Below are 18,361 nucleotides of genomic sequence, written 5' to 3' on the forward strand. Positions count from 1 at the left end.
GAAAGTAAATGAATAATTCTCGAAGGGCCACCATAGGAATAATGTGCCAGATTACACACACTTGTATTAAGTCATTTGATCGTGAGCAGCTGTCACCAGAATTCCTCATCTGTATAGTCTACCAATACAGGAAACTAAACTGAATTTTTCAAACTGTAATAGCAGGCAAAGCTCAATGCCTATTACTATAAAGTTTACAATTTAGACTGGAATGTGTTCCCAAAACATCAATTAAAATACAAAAATATTGTAATCAATTTTCTTTGTAATAATACAGGATATGAATGACTTAGTAATGCGAAATTAGCAGCTTACTAGCTAGCAGTGTTCAATGATGTCTTTAAAATTGTTCGTTTTTTTTCTTTTCCAGAAATTAAATGAAAACAAATACAAAAGTTTTGATGAGTTTAAAGCTGATGCCCAGTTGCTTCTTCACAATACCATACTTTTCTATGGAGGTAAGATTTTTTTAAATGTCTATAGTTGTTCATTGACTGTGCTGATGTGCCATACCACTGGACAGTTAATACCACTAGAATTGATCAATACTGAAAACCAAGTTAAGTTAGATCAACTGAGAATTTCAGTTCTTCTGAGCTATGACATAAGTGGAGAGAGTTTTCCATGTTTGCTATCTTATCAGGAAAGGATAGATGCTAGTGAGTGTAGATGACATATGCATGTGACCCTTAATATAGTTACCTCATCACTACTAACCACTCCCCATATCACAAGTATAATTCCAACCTCCCCACCCACATATCGCTCTCTAGTTTCCGTGACAGACCACGTACAGCCAGTGCTCTCTGTAATGCCACAGTATGAATGTAATAAAGAAGTAAAGTCACAGTGTGTCGATAACACATCTTTACATGGTGTCAAAACTCTTACCCCTTGCGCCTCATGTTTATCGGGTTTTTTTTTTTTTTTTTTATTTAATTTTGCCCCAGTTTTCTGTTACCCCCTCCTTGTTTCCTCGTTATGGCCAATTCTTGCCGCAAACCCGATGTGCTCGTTTTCGATGCAGACATTGCCCATCGATGGGATGTCTTTAGACGTGACTTCGACCACTATGTCACAATCGCTCATCCTGCCGCTACTCCTGCCGTCCAAGCTTCTCTGCTCCTTAACCTGGCTGGTCCCGATGCCCTGGCTCGGTCAGACTTATTTGATGATGTGGGTGAATCTGTTCGGGACCCGGTATGTTTATTGGCTAAGTTTACCGCGATTTGCGACATTCCAACTAATTGCATTTTAGAACGTTTCAAACTGTTCGGGCGGCGTCAGCACCCTGGTGAATCTGCTGAGAACTATGTTGCTGCGCTGCGACACCTGGCCAGACGGTGCCGCCTTGAGACGCTGACCCCCGAGGAGCTGACCAGGGACCTTCTGGTTTACAGTCTCTGCGATGAAAAGCTAAGGACTGAACTTTTGCGCAAGCCCGACCTGTCTTTCAACGAGGCTATGCATGCCTGCCGTTTAGCCGAAGCCGTCACTACGGCAGTGCCACCGGCTGATCAGGACATTAACTTTGCCGGCGTTACCCGCCCTCGACAGAACCCTACCCCGCCACGACCCCCGAGGTCCGGCACTGCTCCCGGGGCACGTTCCCAGCAAAGGTGCCCCAATTGTAACTTTGCCACTCATCAGTACAATGTATGCCCTGCTTTGGGCAAAACGTGCAATTACTGCAAGAAACTCAACCATTTTTCTGCTGCCTGCCGTTCCCGTGGGAAGCCACCTGCTGCTCCAAGGCGTATGTTAAACAACTTGGAGCAAACTGATAGCGAGCTCGGTTCCCAGTACCATCTCGACGATTTCCCTGTATCTGAATCTGGGTCCTCTCAGGGGGAGACCAGCATTTTTTCTGTGTTGGATGCACCTGCAGTGATAACAGACCCTTCAGTTCATGTAACTGTGAATAACTCGACCTTCACCGCTAAGTTAGATACCGGAGCTGTTGCGAATGTTATGTCAACAATCCTCTTCAAAAAGATTAGGACTAATGAGCAAGTTACTTCTGATCGCTCCACTTTGCATGCATACGGGGGAGGGGTGCTTGTTCCTGTGGGAAAGGCAACTCTGCGCTGCAAGATACTGGACACCTCTCGGCCCCTCACTTTCTATCTTCTCGATTCCAACTGCATTACCCTGTTGGGCAACCAAGCATGCCAGGACCTGGGCCTGGTCTCTTTCCACCGTGACATCCACAAGGTGCAAGCCCTAATGGACCCGTTGGCTGAATATCCTGACCGCTTTGATGACGAGCTGGGCAAGCTGCCCTACAACTACAAGATTGTCGTCGACCGCAAGGTCGTGCCAGTGGTCCGTGCGCCACACCGTGTCTCCTTCGCCATGAGGGACAAAGTAGAAATGGTTAAGCAAAATCGCCATAGCGGACAGGCGGCTTGACAACACGTCCCGACCGGGTTTGCATCTCGCCATCTCCCCTCCCTGCAGGAATAAGTGGAGGCAGTACGGCAGTAGGTGCAGACGGCTGCACTGGAACAGGTGAGCCGGGCGGGGACGGAGAAGGCAAGGGCAGAAGGGCATGAGGGGACGCTCCTCGCATGCCACGGTCTCTACCCTCACAGCTCTATCCGTCCGCTCCCCCTCCGGTTCACCCTCCCTCACCTGCCTGCGGCATCCCCTCATGCCCTTCTGCCCTTGTCTTCTCCGTCCCCGCCCAGCTCACCTGTTCCATTGCAGCCGTCTCACCTGCCGCCGTACAACCTCCCCACCCACATATCGCTCTCTAGTTTCCATGACAGGCCACGTACAGCCAGTGCTCTCTGCAATGCCACAGTATGAATGTAATAAAGAAGTAAAGTCACAGTGTGTCGATAACACTTCTTTACAGTGAGGGAAGGGGGAAATCAACTTGAGCTAATTATGCTCCCTCCAGCTGCTGTTTCGATTGTTAGAAAATAACATTTGGGCTATCATTTGGCTGCTACCCCATGTGGAGGAATCTGAATTAGATGAACATTTTATTTTGATTTTAGCTATGCTATGCTGGAAAATGTTGTATTTTTGTCCAGTTTTGGGATCATTCTTTTCCTTTGTTATGATTGTTACATTTTAGTAAAGAATAAATGAGTCGATACAATATAGAGCTTTTGGTATTGAAAGCAGAATTGAAACAAATAGCTCCAGGAAACTACTGTTGAGCAAAGAAACAACCTCCGAGAGAAACATTGCAGGGCGAGCAGCATTTGTTGAGTCAAAGGCATGGTCGGTGTTTTGGGTTGAGAACTCACATCGGCACATGGCCCAGATGTCGACAATCCCTTTGCCTCCACAGATGTTATTTGATGCACTGAGTACCTCCAGCAGTTTGTTTCTTGCTCCAGATTCCAGCATCTGAAGTCTCTTGTGTCTCCTTTGTGTTGTGATATTTTGTTTATATAGTTAAAATGCGGGATTGTTGGGGATTAAAAATATATCTCTTGATCTGTATCCCTGAAATGTTTCTCTGTCTTGAATTAGATTAATTAATTTTCTTAAACCCTGAAATCCTGTATTTAATAAAATCAAGTAATTTCATCATCCAGTAAGTTTTTTCCATAATTGCAGGGAGAACCAAATCTGAATTAATTTATATTTAGCAATCCAGTAAGAGGAAGGTTAGACAGAAATGTAACTCGGTAAGCTTCCAGGACAAGACAGTATTCAGACCTTGGAGGGAAGAATCAAAGTTTCAATCTTTGTTAGCAGGAGCATATAATTTAATTGTTACATTAACTCTTCCAGTCATTTTTAAATGTTGGAAGTTTCTATTTTCAGTTTTCTGTGGTCTATCTGGAAATTTATTCCATATTGATCATTCTTTGTGTTAACAAGCATTTTGCAATATTCTTCATTAATTGTTTTACTGTTTTGAATCGTAACCTCCTTTAGTATATTTTAAATTTATTTCCTGGTGTACACCATTTTCACCATGCCTCCATAAGTTCTATCTCAAAATTGTTTTATAGTTTTAAAAAAGAATCCTGTATTTTCCATTATCAATTTAATCCTTAAATAAGGTGGTTATTGTTATTTTCTACTTTTATTATTTGGCAATTCAAAAGGACCAGAGCTTAAATGTCTTCTGATTAGAGGAATATATTGCATTATTATCACCTCTATTCATTTGGCTTTATTTAATGTTTTATCAATTTTCGCTTGTCCTTGTCTGGTAAAATTAATATTGTGTACGAAAAGTTCTCGGTCTTTCGGCTTCAGTTGTAAATGTTCACAACTCTGTCAATCAATCTGCTTCCTTTTCATTTTTCTTAGTGCTCAAATTGTACTCAAATTAATGCAAGTGATCACTTGCTATTTCTGTACTACATCAAACAAAATTCTATTTGGGCTATGACTTTCCTTCTGTAAAAATCTTTAATTAATACCCCATTTTCTCCATAATCTGTTTAATATCGCTGTGTTCTAATGCTAAACAGTCTATATACAATCATTTCTGTGTTGCTTTGATGTCCATTCATTTTCTAGTTTGGAAAGTATTTTCAGTTCCTTGAAATTTTTGTTCCAAATTTCTGTCCTTCTATTTCCTTTAGTATCCTTGCATCTTAATTTAGATTCTCTGTTTTTCCAAATGCCCATTAAAGAAAGGAAAAATATTCTATAATGTGCTTCACAGGTGATTAGCACTTTAATGTTTAGTCACTGCAATAATGTGAGGAATCATGATAGTTAATTCATGATGTTTTCAAGGGAAAATTGGATTTAGCTCTTAGGGCTAACGCAGTCAAGGGATATGGGGAGACAGTAGGAACGGGGTACTGATTGTGGATGATCAGCCATGATCATATTGAGTGGTGCTGGCTCGAAGGGCCGATTGGCCTACTCCTGCACCTATTTTCTATGTTTCTAATAATTTGCTTATAATTCTTGGTATTGCTCCATAAGGAGAAACGATAGTCAGGCCACCACGATGTGTCCATTCTAACAAATGGAATATTTTGCCTACTCTGAGAGCAGACATGGGTGACAACTGCATACCACTTCAGGGCAACAATTAATGTCAGTTTACACTTTGTGCTCGAATCTCTGTCTCTTGAGGCAAGAATGCTGTTCTCTTTTTTTCTGACTGATTTCTTTCAATCATTTGACTTACATCTCCGTTGCAATAAGTGTTGTAGCATGTTACTGTAAGCAGTATAATTTTTCAATTACATCCTTTTTTTTGCTTGGCAGCTGATAGTGACCAGGCAGAAGTAGCCAGGGCTCTGTTCAAAGACACTTGCCATGAGGTAAGCTGTAAAATATGAAACCAATACATTAAAATTCTTGGCCAAATTCAGTAGCTCAATTGGTCCAATTTCTGCAATGTTTATGATACACAGCCACAAAACCTAGGATTCATTGGTGCAATGTAAAAACAGTTTGGAACTGATTTTTGCCAAAGCTCCCATTCTGCACTTCATTTCCATCTGCATGCTGTGGGGGCAGGGTTTTGATTCTACAACAAACATTTTAACTTGTATGCAGCACACATTGAATTTGGATGAGTGTCTATTTGCAGCTTCTCTAATGCCCATCTCTGTACATTAAATTTGTATGATTTTAAAACCATTGCAAGATCACTTGGAGTCACTTGGATTCCAACTGAGCCCTACACAGCCAGTCTGAAGAAGGGTCTCGACCCAAAACGTCGCCCATTACTTCTCTCCAGAGATGCTGCATGTCCCGCCGAGATACTCCCTACAGAGCTGAAGCTGGAAATTGGAATGGTGCGACTTAATGTTATCATCAAGTGGTATCATTGTAGACTGGGATCACATGTACCTGTAGTCCAAGATGTTGTTTCATATTCTAAGTTTTATCCCATTGAATAATTGGGAGCTTGTGAAGTGAGCATAATAGTAAAGGTTGGATGATATATGCCATCTTATTCTGGAGTTCAAGGCTGAGTAATTAGGATAAACGTTACAAAGATAGTTTGGGGGTAGACACAAAATGCTGTAGTAACTCAGTGGGACCGGCAGCATCTCTAGAAATAAGGAATGGGTGACGTTTTGGATCAAGACCCTTCTTCAGACTGATATCAGGGGAGTGGGCGGTACAGATATAAAATGTAGTCGGAGACAGTAAGGCTGGTGGGAGAAGTGGGAAGGGGGAGGGTTGGAGAGATAGGGAACGCAGGGGCTACTTGAAGTTAGAGTAGTCAATGTTCATACAGCCGAGGTGTAAGATACCCAAGCGAAATATGAGGTGCTGTTCCTCCAATTTGTGCTGGGCCTCACTTGACAATGGAGGAGGCCCAAGACAGAAAGGTCAGATTAGGAATGGCAGGAGGGGGAGTTAAAGTGCTGAGTAACCAGGAGATCAGGTAGGTTTAGGCGGACTGAGCGGAGGTGTTCAGCGAAACGATCGCCGAGCCTGCGCTTGGTCTCGCCGCTCTACAGGAGTCAACACCTGGAACAGCGGTTACAATAGATGAAGTATCTTTCAGGTTACTTCAAATTGCTTTATATTCAAAGTAGTACATTTCAAATATGGACTCCGAACTCCAAATTTGAATATGGACCATTCCCAAAAATAAAACCAAACAACGTGAGTGCATAAAAGCTCAGATATTCACAGCAAAGATGACAATTTGGATCCAGCGAGTTCCAATAATTATATTCTTAGCAAACCACTTACAATCACTCACCCATTTTTCATATTGTACCTTTATTCCCAGAAATCATGTTAAGTAATCAGTTTATACAAACTCAAGATCCTTAAAGGTGCAGTGTGGGAAAGGATTTTGCAAGAATATAGACCTCCCATTCCCCCCCCCCCCCCCCCCCCCATTTCAATCAGGTTCCCAGTAATTACCAAGAGTTTCACATCATTCCCAGGCAGCCTTTCTTAAATGAAGGCAACATTAACAATACCTCGGTAGACAAAAACACTGTACACAAAAAACACCAATGCTCTTTTAACTGTTGTGAAGTCAATCAGCGAAATATGAGGTGTTGTTCCTCCAATTTGAGATGGGCCTCACTCTAACAATGGAGGAAGCCCAGGACAGAAAGGCCAGATTGGGAATGGGAGGGGTGTTAATGTGCTGAGGAACCGGGAGATCAGTTAGGTTTAGGCGGTCTGAGCGGAGGCGTTCAGCGAAACGTTTGCCGAACCAGCGCTTGGTCTCACCAAGATACAGGAGTTGACCCTGAAACAGCGGATACAGTAGATGAGGTTGGAGGAGGTGCAAGTGAACCTCTGCCTCACTTGAAAAGACTGTCGGGGTCCTTGGACGGAGTTGAGGGGAGTGGGGGAGGTAAAGGGACATGTGTTGCATCTCCTGAGGTTGCAGGGGAAAGTACCTGGGGAGGGGGTGGTTTTGGGTGGGAAGGGACGAGTTTCCCCTTTCCCCTACGACCGCAGGAGATGCAAAACCTTTACCTCTCCCCTCGACTCCGTCCAAGGACCCCGACAGTCTTTGGGCATTAGTTTATAGCACAATATTCTGATGCACTGACTGGTTCATAATGTATTTATACCTGACATGGTTTGTACATTGATCAGACCGAAGCTTATGGAAAATAAAATTTGAAACAATTTCTATTTATGTAGAAAAAAATGTCACTTAAGAATTATCATAACTGGGTAGTTTACCTTGTTGATGTAACATATTGATGTGTTTTGCTCTTTGTTTAATAATATTGAATTATCTTGCATGAATACTTTTCCGAATGACTATTAAATTGTATTCAACGTCGATTTTCTGTTTATTTACCTTGTAATTGCAATTGCAGATATTGTGGTTTGCGCAGTCTGCTGTTAGACTTTATAACCAGCCTTTCCATGATTTTCCCAGAGCTTAATTTTGAATTTGATTATATTTTTCAATCATCTTACAGTTCCTCTCTTGCTTCCCAAGGTGGGCATAATTACACTTTGGTTAATCTGAGTAGTAGATGGAATAATGAAATGCACAACTTTAATAAAAGTTATCAAGTTTTCATATGTTTTGACAGAATTTTCAAAGTTCATGTGAAAAGTAATAAATTCTTACCTCAGTACTATACATCTTCAGTCTCCCTACCTTAAAACCATTTTGTATTCCTCTGACTAGCTTGTCCTCGATCCCATTTAATCCAACGTTCCAGACCTTCTGTCTGAAGAAGGCTCTCGACCCGAAACATCATCTATTCCTTCGCTCCATTGATGCCGCATCACTCACTGAGTTTCTCCAGTATTTTTGTCTACCTTCGATTTTTCCAGCATCTGCAGTTCTTTCTTAAACATTAGCAAACCCTCGATTCTTCCAGTAACTATCAATGACACAAATATCTCTGCCAAGGGCCTACAATTTCTTCTCAAGCTTCCCACAATGTCTTGGCCTCACTTGATCAGAATTTCCCTGCCATTTATTTTGTTTTAGGCCTCCAACCCCATGCTTCTGTTATATGGTCTTTCCTGGGGAGGTCACTAGTAATTTCCTCTGGTTCCCCTTCATCCATGTCTTTACTTATTAGGCCTATGCCTTCATCAGCCCTCTTTTTCACTTGCCAGAGATGCTAAATAACCTGCTGAGTATTTGAAGCTTTTGTTTTATTTTAAATGTTCAAAATATGATATTTCTGCATTCCAATAATGTTTTTCATTATAACTGATAACATTTAAATAAATAGTCCGTTCAATTTATTAATTTACAAGTATGATGAGGAAATGTTATATGAATTGCAAGTCCAAGTTACCTGGTGCTAAAATATTAATTTATTTTTCCAGTTAGCAGAACTGCAACTCTGCAAGAACTGTTTCTACTTATCAAATGCACGACCAGAGAACTGGTTCTGTTATCCTTGTGTGAGTTGATTAATACATTTTTGATTTTATATTATGTTCCTTACACCATGAGCTATGAATATTGGAGAATGAGTAATATTTCTAATTTTGTAATTTTTAACCATGTAGGTACATTGATCACAATTTAGTGTGGTTTATCCTGCCCTGCTGTAAAATCTGATTCCAATCCAAAGATACTAAAAGCTGCTTCAGTAATATGGGATCTTCAATTCGTACAATTGTCAGAGAGTAATCAACCTTGTATTAATTGAATTGTGACAGAATAAATTACAGGAAAATGCCTAATACTCTTGCCGATATCTTGAAGTAAATTTTTACCCAATGAGTTATGTCATACTATCACAGAGAATTTACAGCATGGAAAGACATCAATTGAACCCATGTCTGTCCTGGCCAATAAAATCTGTGCCCCTAATCACAGTGAGTCACAAGTTTGCGTACAAGCACCTTTTAACTTAGCTCAGGTTTTCTGGCTCGATCTCCTTCTCAGTTAGTTCCAGAATGCTACCACTTTATGTGTGAAAAGGTCTTTCCTCATTTCTTTCTCTCCACATTAAACCCTCAGTTCTTTGCCAATTAGTTTATCCAATGTTTTATATCTCAATTCTCACCCCTCAGCCACCTCTTCCGAAGAAATTAACCCAGGCTCATACAATCTTCCTTCATGGCTATAATTTCCAATCATGGCAGCATCTTTGAAAAGGGCCTGTCCCACTGACGCAATTTTTTTGGCGACTTGCCAGCACCCGTCACAGTCGCAGCAGGTCGCCAAAGATTTTCAAAATATTGAAAATCCAGCGGCGACCAAAAAAAGGTGTGACTCTTTGGGCGACTACTCACAACCATTCACCCCACAACCAACCGTCACCCCACAACATATCTTGCTACCTTAAAGATCACATTCCAATTCTCCTCTATGCTTTCACCTTACTTGACATCCTGCCATTTATTGTATATTCCTTTGTTGTACTTCTGAACGTGTGGTAGAATCAAGGGAATGTTGATGAGAAAATGGGAGAATAAAAATGAGGATTAATGTATGATGAGTGCAAATGGGTGTTTGATGATTGGCATGGATTCGGTAGTCCGTGTGGTCTGTTTCATGGTCAAAATGACTCTCCATGACTAAACGCATATCTTGCAGTTCCCTGATTTAAATTCCAGTTGCCATTATTCTACCCAGACAACCTCCAGTCATTTGGCACTACGGTAGTGAAACAGATTTTTTTTAATGTAGGCTGTGTCCCAATAATTCATTAATTTCCTCCCAACTACCCTCCTTTAACAGCCTCGGATATATTTCATCTAGGTCTGGTAATTTTTCTGATTTTAGAAATGATAAATGTAAATTCTTATAATTGTGTAACAGATTCTCAGATCTCTGCTTTTATTTTTTTCATTCTGATCATTCACTACCTGAACAATATGTGACATTCACATTCTGCTAAATTTAATGAAATGTGAAACGGTGTTGGGCTGTTGTACACAACACAGGAATTACTTGTTCTCTACAGTTTTATTTTGTTAAACAGTTTCACATTTCCTTATAACGCAGGAGGCCATTCGGCACATTGAGTCGAAACAGGCTCAAAGCAATCCCATTTTCCCACTTATTTCCTTGTAACGTATTTCCCCTCAAATGCCCATTCTTTAATTCTCTCATTGGGGTAATATTACACTTTTTTTAGTTGTTGAAAGCTAATTAAAAGCTGATTCCCTACTCATGTGAAAATGGGTATTGCAAAGACTTGGCTGGTCTGATCTTTGTATAAGGCAGAAATCTTTTTTTCTTGTTTTAATATAGGTTCCCAATCATGAGTTGGTGTGGGCACGGATGAAGGGGTTTGGTTTTTGGCCTGCCAAAGTTATGCAACGTCAAGACAATCAGGTAGACGTGCGCTTCTTTGGACATCATCATCAAAGGTACCATTTTATTTCCTTTATTATAGTTTGCGTTTGTTCTGGAAAAATATAATCAAAGCTAAGTAAATTAATTTTGTTCTAGTTGTTTCACCCAAGGACACGGTAATTTATTTCTAAAGAATTTTTTAAAAATATTTATTTTGGAATGATCTTTGTATTGCACATTTTCAGGTTTCCACACCTGAGTCTATTCTTTCAGCTGTTGCAAGTCCCTACGTTAGAACTCAACCAGTAGCTCGTAGTGAGACTAAATGTTAACCAATACGTCTATATCAACGTGAAAATCGGAAAAGAAAACTGCAGATGCTGGATTAACATGAACATTTAAATAAACTGCAGTTGCTGGAACTGATATAAAACCAGAAAATAGCACAATTACTCAGCAGGCCAGAAGGATCCTTAACCTGAAATGTAGTTCTCATTCTCTTCCCACAGCTGCTGCCTGCCTGGCTGAGTATTCCAGATTTTCACTACCGTTTTCAGCATGTAGTAATCTTGTGTAGTCCCCTGGATTCAAGGATGACTTGCTTCTGCTCCAGTCCTGAGGTGGCTGATGGATCCTTTGTAGACTCAGTGGAGCAGGTTGGTGGGTGGGTGGTTAAGCATGTTATATACTCCTTTCTTATTACATATGGTCCCTGGATATTCTCAGAGAGCTCCAGTTTTCTAGATGCTGATTTGTCGTTTTGAGTGATCACATTTTGCATGTTCATGTATGTATAAATTTGTCCCCTGATAAGTTTTCTTGGCTCTAAAACATATTAAGAACACTGTCAGATCCTACTCAATTTTATTGAGTTACAGCAAGAATAAGCAATATACTTAAGGGTTGTTGCTTAGTTACCAGATACAGAAAATTACAGTTCATATATTTAAATTTATAATACAACATTGACCACATTTCAATCCTCCGGGATCTTTCTTGGAGCTGAGGGTACAAAGGCCCAAGCAATTCCTCTCTTGCCTCTCACAATAACCTGGGATAGTTTCCATAATGCCCTGGGGACATCCATCTTAATGCACTTCAAGAGACTTAAAACCACCACCCTTATGGTATGATGGTAGGGTACTTCATTTGTCACATGTATCGAGGTACAGTGAAATTCAATTTTGTATACAGTTCAGTACCACTAGACATAAGCACTTAGATAAATATTAGATAAGCATCCCAGAAACAGTTCAAATATATAGCAGTAATACAGTATACAGCGTCACCAATTTGGCACCGTTTTCAAGTCCCATTTGTTGTAAGTGCGGGGATCTTGGCCTGACGGCATCCCCGGGCGCATCCTCAGGGCCTGTGCTGCGCAGCTGACAGACGTCTGGACTGACATCTTCAACCTGTCACTTGCCCAAGCAGTTGTCCCCACGTGCCTTAAAACCACCTCCATCGTGCCAGTGCCAAAACACTCCACTGCGGCAATCCTCAACGACTTCCGCCCAGTTGCACTTACCCCCATCGTCACCAAGTGCTTCGAGAGGCTGGTCCTGGCACACCTCAAAGGCTGCCTACCCCCCACATTGGATCCCTATCAGTTTGCCTACCGTAAGAATAGGAGTACGGAGGATGCCATCTCAACGGCACTTCACTCCGCCCTCTCCCACCTCGACAACAGAGACACTTACGTAAGAATGCTGTTCATCGATTACAGCTCAGCATTCAACACCATTATACCCTCTCAACTGATCACCAAACTCGGTAACCTGGGCATTGACCCCTCCCTCTGCAACTGGATACTGGACTTTCTAACCAACAGACCCCAGTCTGTTATGTTAGACAAGCACACCTCTTCAACCCTCACCCTGAACACCGGCGTTCCACAGGGCTGTGTGCTGAGCCCCCTCCTCTACTCCCTCTTCACCTATGACTGCACACCTGTACATGGTGCTAACACCATCATCAAGTATGCAGATAATACAACGGTGATTGGCCTCATCAGCAACAACGATGAGTCGGCCTATAGGGAGGAGGTCCAGCTCCTAGCAGCATGGTGCGCTGACAACAACCTGGCCCTTAACTCCAAGAAGACCAAGGAGCTCATTGTGGACTTCAGGAAGTCCAGGGGCAGCACGCACACCCCCATCCACATTAACGGGACGGAGGTGGAACGTGTTTCTAGCTTCAGGTTCCTGGGGGGTCAACATCTCCGATGACCTCTCTTGGACCCACAATACCTCAACTCTGGTCAAGAAGGCTCACCAGCGTCTCTTCTTCCTGAGGAGACTGAAGAAGGTCCATCTGTCTCCTCAGATCCTGGTGAACTTCTACCTCTGCACCATCAAGAGCATCCTTACCAACTGCATCACAGTATGGTATGGCAACTGCTCTGTCTCCGACCAGAAAGCACTGCAGAGGGTGGTGAAAATTGCCCAACGCATCACCGGTTCCTCACTCCCCTCCATTGAGTCTGTCCAAAGCAAGCGTTGTCTGCGTAGGGCGCTCAGCATCGCCAAGGACTGCTCTCACCCCAACCATGGGCTGTTTACCCTCCTACCATCCGGGAGGTGCTACAGGTCTCTCCGTTGCCGGACCAGCAGGTCCAGGAACAGCTTCTTCCCTGCGGCTGTCACACTACTCAACAACGTACCTCGGTGACTGCCAATCACCCCCCCCCCCGGACACTCCTCCCACAGGAAAAACACTATGTCTGTATACATGTAAATAGATTTATTTATTGAAATCATATTCTATGTCGTTCTTCCAGGGCGATGCTAACTGCATTTCGTTGTCTCTGTACTGTACACTGACAATGACAATTAAAGTTGAATCTGAATCTGACCATGAAGGCCTGTTGTCTTGGCCGTGTTGCAGGGTCGGCCTGGCCAATCATAGCCGTTGGTGTCCTCCGTCGCTGCTCCACCGCTGTAGACTGCGTCTGGTCCACGTGCTTGGACTCTGGGAGCGGCGACCGGTCCAGCCGTGCCTCAGGATGCTGTAGAGCCCCCAGCCATCGAGGCCACGCACTGCCTCCCGCAGCCGGACTGCTTACTGGCCTTCCAGGCGGGTTGCCATGGGCCCTTGATCCTTGGTGGGTGAGTCGGGGCAACCGGGCGGGTCCTAAAAGGCCCGTACCTGGAAGAGTAAGATACCGTGCCTTAATAGCTACTGACAGGTGGCACTAACATCTGTGATGATGATGTGGTTTGAGAGATTGGTTATGGCGAATATCAACTCCTTCCTTAGAAAGAACTTGAACCCACTACAATTTGCGTACCATCACAATGGATCAATGGGGATGCCATCTCGCTGGCTCTGCACTGGACCACTTGGGCAATAAGAACTCATACGCCAGGCTGTTGTTGATCGACTACAGCTCGCCGCTCAACACCATCATCCCCTCCAAACTGGGTTACCAAGCCTTGGAAATTGGATCTCTATGCATCACTCTGCAACCGGAGCCTTGATTTCCTAGTCAACAGAACACAGTTGGTATGAATTGGCAACAACGCTTCCTCTGTGATAACCATCAGCAAAGGGACAGCTCAAGGCTGTGTGTTCAGTCCCCTGCTGCTCTACCCAGTCTATACACATTACTGTGTAGCGCCACACAGTTGCAACTCCATCTTTAAACTCACCAATGATATCACCATTGTGGGACATATTACAAGTGGAGATGAGTCGGAGTGTAGGAGGGAGATCAATTGTCTGATTGAATGATGCCAGAACAACAACCTTGCTCTCAACACCACAGACTGCGAGCCCTTGATGTTCATTCCACGGTGTGAGCGATCCCAGGCAAGGGATCAGCTCCAATGTTAAGTCCACACCCTGCTGTGGGGCTCACGACAGTCCGAGGAGGCTTTCAGCTCCATCGATGGAAGGCCGCAGAGCCCGAAGAATGTGATCCGAACATTGATCACATCTCCGGGAAGGTAAGAGCTTGAAAAACAGTATCCCCCGATCCCCTCCCCCCTCCCCCCACATAAAACAAACCGAAGAACATTAAAACAAACTTGTAACGGAAGAGAGGAAGGGAAAGGGGGAGGGAGAGGAAGGAGGGAGAGAGAGCGAGGGAGGGAGAGGGAGGCTTCCAAAATGGCTTCTTCATCATCATTGGTGCTAAAAGCAGGAAGCATTTGTGCAAACAAAAGTATACAAAGAGATGGCAATGAATGCACTGTCAAGTAAGGTGCGTAGAAGACATGTCAATTGGTAGCAAAGTTATCCATTGTTATAGCCCTGTCCAATTGTACGAGTTCATTCAAGAGTTCTCCCGAGTTTGCCCCGATTTGAACTCAGAGATTTACGGTAATGGCTGCTCGTCAGTACTCGGGGCTCTCGTGGACATTTTTCAACATGTTGAAAAATCTTCACTAGTCTTCCCGAGCTTACTGCGTTTCCCGAGTACCAGCCGTTAGCGTTACGAGCCGCTAAGAGACGTCCCCGAGCTCCGACGTACCCACTATGTTCTTTCTACGTGCTTCCACGAGTTTGGATTTTTTTAAACTCGGGAGAGCTCTTGAATGAACTTGTACAGTGGAACAGGGCTCTCCCATGGGTATGACTGCACATGCAAAACAACATTTTTTTCAGCAAAATGGCATCGCGTAAAAATACTGATTTCCTCAGCAAAATACTGATTTTCAGGTACTAGAATACTGAAGTGCTCTGACAAAACTTGGCAGCTCTGATTTTATCTAATAACGTTGGTTCACCTCTATCGTTGTTTTTAGAATTAAATACTTGCCATCAGTCATTGTGTTTAGAATTAGGTACTGTGCCCTATCTTCAGGTTTGGGAGCAATGCACATACACACCTATGATGCAGGCTAAATATATATTTATTTTCCCAAATATGCCTGTTTCCACTTTGCAGCACTGACTGATAGAAATGTTATGAATATTGACTCAAATCAGCTACTTAAATAATTTAATAAAACCTGCTTTCACAAATGATCTGAAGCTCCAAATTCATAGATTACACTGCTGGCTAGCTAACTAGCTGGCTAACTTCCCCAATTGGCACTGTCTCCTGCTCTGACTCATTCCCTCCCTTCTTTTGCAAAAAAACTTTTACTGTGTAGTTTGGCCTGCATCTGGAATCTTATAAAGCAAAATTCACATTTACACAGCCGCGTGTGTGTGAATATTTTGTGGCATTGTCCCGATGGCATTTCTAATGACTAAGAATGACATCAAGGCAAAGTATTTCCCAGCTCCCCTTATTATTAATCTCGAGAGATCGGTTTGAGCGCCCATCAAAGGCCAGGAGGTGGTATCTGTGGCAAGTGACCTGTGTTCATGGATCTCGACCCGAAACGTCACCCATTCCTTCTCTCCATAGATGCTGCCTGTCCCGCTGAGTTACTCCAGCATTTTGTGTCTATCTTTGTGTTTGTGACAATGTGATGCAATTCTATTGATTCCGAGTTAAGACTTTGCTATGGAGCTGGTAGATTTTCCGGACTGTTAGCTTGTTTTAATACTTTTGACACTTTGAATTATCTTTTTTAGGTGTGGCACACATTGCAGTACTGTAATAAATATTCTAGGGAACCTGGCATATGAATCTGGCCATGGGGGGGGATTAAGTGCTCTGACGTGTTAACGGAAACAGGGGCCTCGTGTGCCCGTGCCAAACTACTGACATTTCCCTACAATGGAAAATAAATTATCTTAATATTCCTGTAAGCGCCAGTGTGCATCTTACAGTTTCCCATAGTCAGCGTATTGATGAACACCACCCCAAATCTATATGACTAGGACCTCGGCAACCCCAGGATCTTGTTTTATGTCAAGCACGAAATGCAAAAACATACAGAAACAACTAATCAATTAATCAATTTATTTTCTCACTTGACATTTTGAAGATTGAATGGCATTTAAAACTGTTCAAAAATATGAAAATGATCAAAATTTAGATTGTGTAATGCTTACCTCGGTCTCTTCTGGCATCTGTTCTCCATTTGAGATAGTTTGTCTAACAGTTTCTGTGCCAAGTCTAACTTGCTGCAGATTCAGCAGGCAGATTGCCCAGTGTTTGTGCTCGAGAATTGTGGTAAATTCACACACTGCCAACAGACTCCATGATGAATCCAACATCTGAATAAAATTGGAGAATCACCAGTGAAGATTAGCCAGTAACATCAAAACTTTTGTTTTATAGGAATCCTGAATTCCTTGGCACTCAGTTGGCTATCATTTATCTGTAGTTGTGCAGATTCAGCTCATTGTTCCAGTGTTTTACTTCGAGGTCAAAAGTGTTTATTTGTCAAATGCACTGAATATGAACCAAAACAATGAAATAAATATACCATAAATTATCAGTTATTCCAAATAAACCAGATCACGAGAGTGCAGAAAGCAAGGTAGATTACGATAATGCAAAGTCCAAATGGTTTGGTGCTGAGGTACAATTGTGACTAGGATAGTGAGGTGGTCAGTATCCCTGATAGACCAGGCAATATTCACCAGAACTCTTATGCCACTCTTTGACTATATACTGAATTTAACTAATGTTTAATGATTTGACTAGGTTCTCCAGTTCAATTTCAGCATTCAAAGCATTAGATACTCATGTAGACATTACATTACCTGCACAAAACAGAGCATTTCCCAAATGTAATTTGTAGCACAAGGTCATTTCAAAGTGGTGAAAGCCTGATAGAATTTGATTACTTTGAAAATATGAATTCAAGTGCATGAACTGATATATTTAATATTATGAAGACTGTAGAACAATGTTGACTGTGGTGATTCCATTACTTGCATTCTGGGTGTACTAAGTTCCTTCCACTTAGTATGTTAATTATGGATTGTTAATTATATTTAAAGTACACAAACAGGCAGGTGGCAACGATAAATGGAAAAATAGAGAGTCAATTCTGTTTTTAAAAATGCTCAGTCTTGCATGTTGCAACTATTATCATTATTGTTTTATAAATTCCACATTGGCTTTGTGCTGGTTGTTCATGATCCTGATTTAATAGATTTGTGTTAAATCCTGTGTTCGACAGTGTTGGACTTTCATCATGAAATTATCATTGAGTTATTCATCTTGCACAAAAGTCCGCGAGCATTGCCACTTTTCATTTCACTGCACATCTCGTATGTGTATGTGACGAATAAACTTGACTTGACTTGACTATCTTAATGTACAAAGTTTTAATGTTTCTTATCAGTGAGGTCTGTTAATGCTTGGAGACGTTTTTGCTGCTCTGACTGATGAAGTTGTGCTAGCCCACCTCTTAACTTTATTCTGCTGTCTTTTATTATCCTTTCTCAATCACATTTGTTGGGAAATTAATTGAGGTAACTTGAACATTTTGACCCGGCCTCATGATAAAAGAAATATTTTCATTTGCATTTTACCTTTTACCTTTTGCATCTGCTGCATATCTAAAACACTTTACCGTCAAATGGATACTTGTACAATGTAGACACTTATTTTGTGAACATAATCATGGGAAGCTCCCACAAATAAAGATATATAGTATCAATAACCCTAGTGTTGGTTATGGAGAGATAAATGCTGCCTAGGACAATGGACATCATTCAGAATAATAACTCTTCAGAATTATAACTTGCAATCTTTTGGGTCCTTTCAGGAGAGCATAGTTCAATGCACCCTGACAGTGGAACGATTGCCTAGATTTTTGCATTTGGAGTGTGGCTTGAACCTACAAATTCCCGTGT

General features: G+C 42.2%; 1 protein-coding gene across 8 annotated transcripts in view; it reads left to right on the forward strand.

Moving 5' to 3' along the window:
- Window positions 1-18,361, forward strand: part of zmynd11 (zinc finger, MYND-type containing 11) — a 129,854-nt gene that overhangs the window by 91,084 nt on the left and 20,409 nt on the right. For all 8 annotated transcript variants that reach the window (XM_055664642.1, XM_055664628.1, XM_055664648.1 and 5 more), the window contains 4 exons: window positions 371-458; window positions 5,200-5,255; window positions 8,725-8,802; window positions 10,607-10,725. In XM_055664642.1, the coding sequence (XP_055520617.1) occupies window positions 371-458; window positions 5,200-5,255; window positions 8,725-8,802; window positions 10,607-10,725 (341 nt within the window). The remainder of the gene's footprint in view (window positions 1-370; window positions 459-5,199; window positions 5,256-8,724; window positions 8,803-10,606; window positions 10,726-18,361) is intronic.

This window comes from Leucoraja erinacea, chromosome 2 (genome assembly GCF_028641065.1).
Source record: "Leucoraja erinacea ecotype New England chromosome 2, Leri_hhj_1, whole genome shotgun sequence".
Taxonomy (NCBI): Eukaryota; Metazoa; Chordata; class Chondrichthyes; order Rajiformes; family Rajidae; genus Leucoraja; species Leucoraja erinaceus.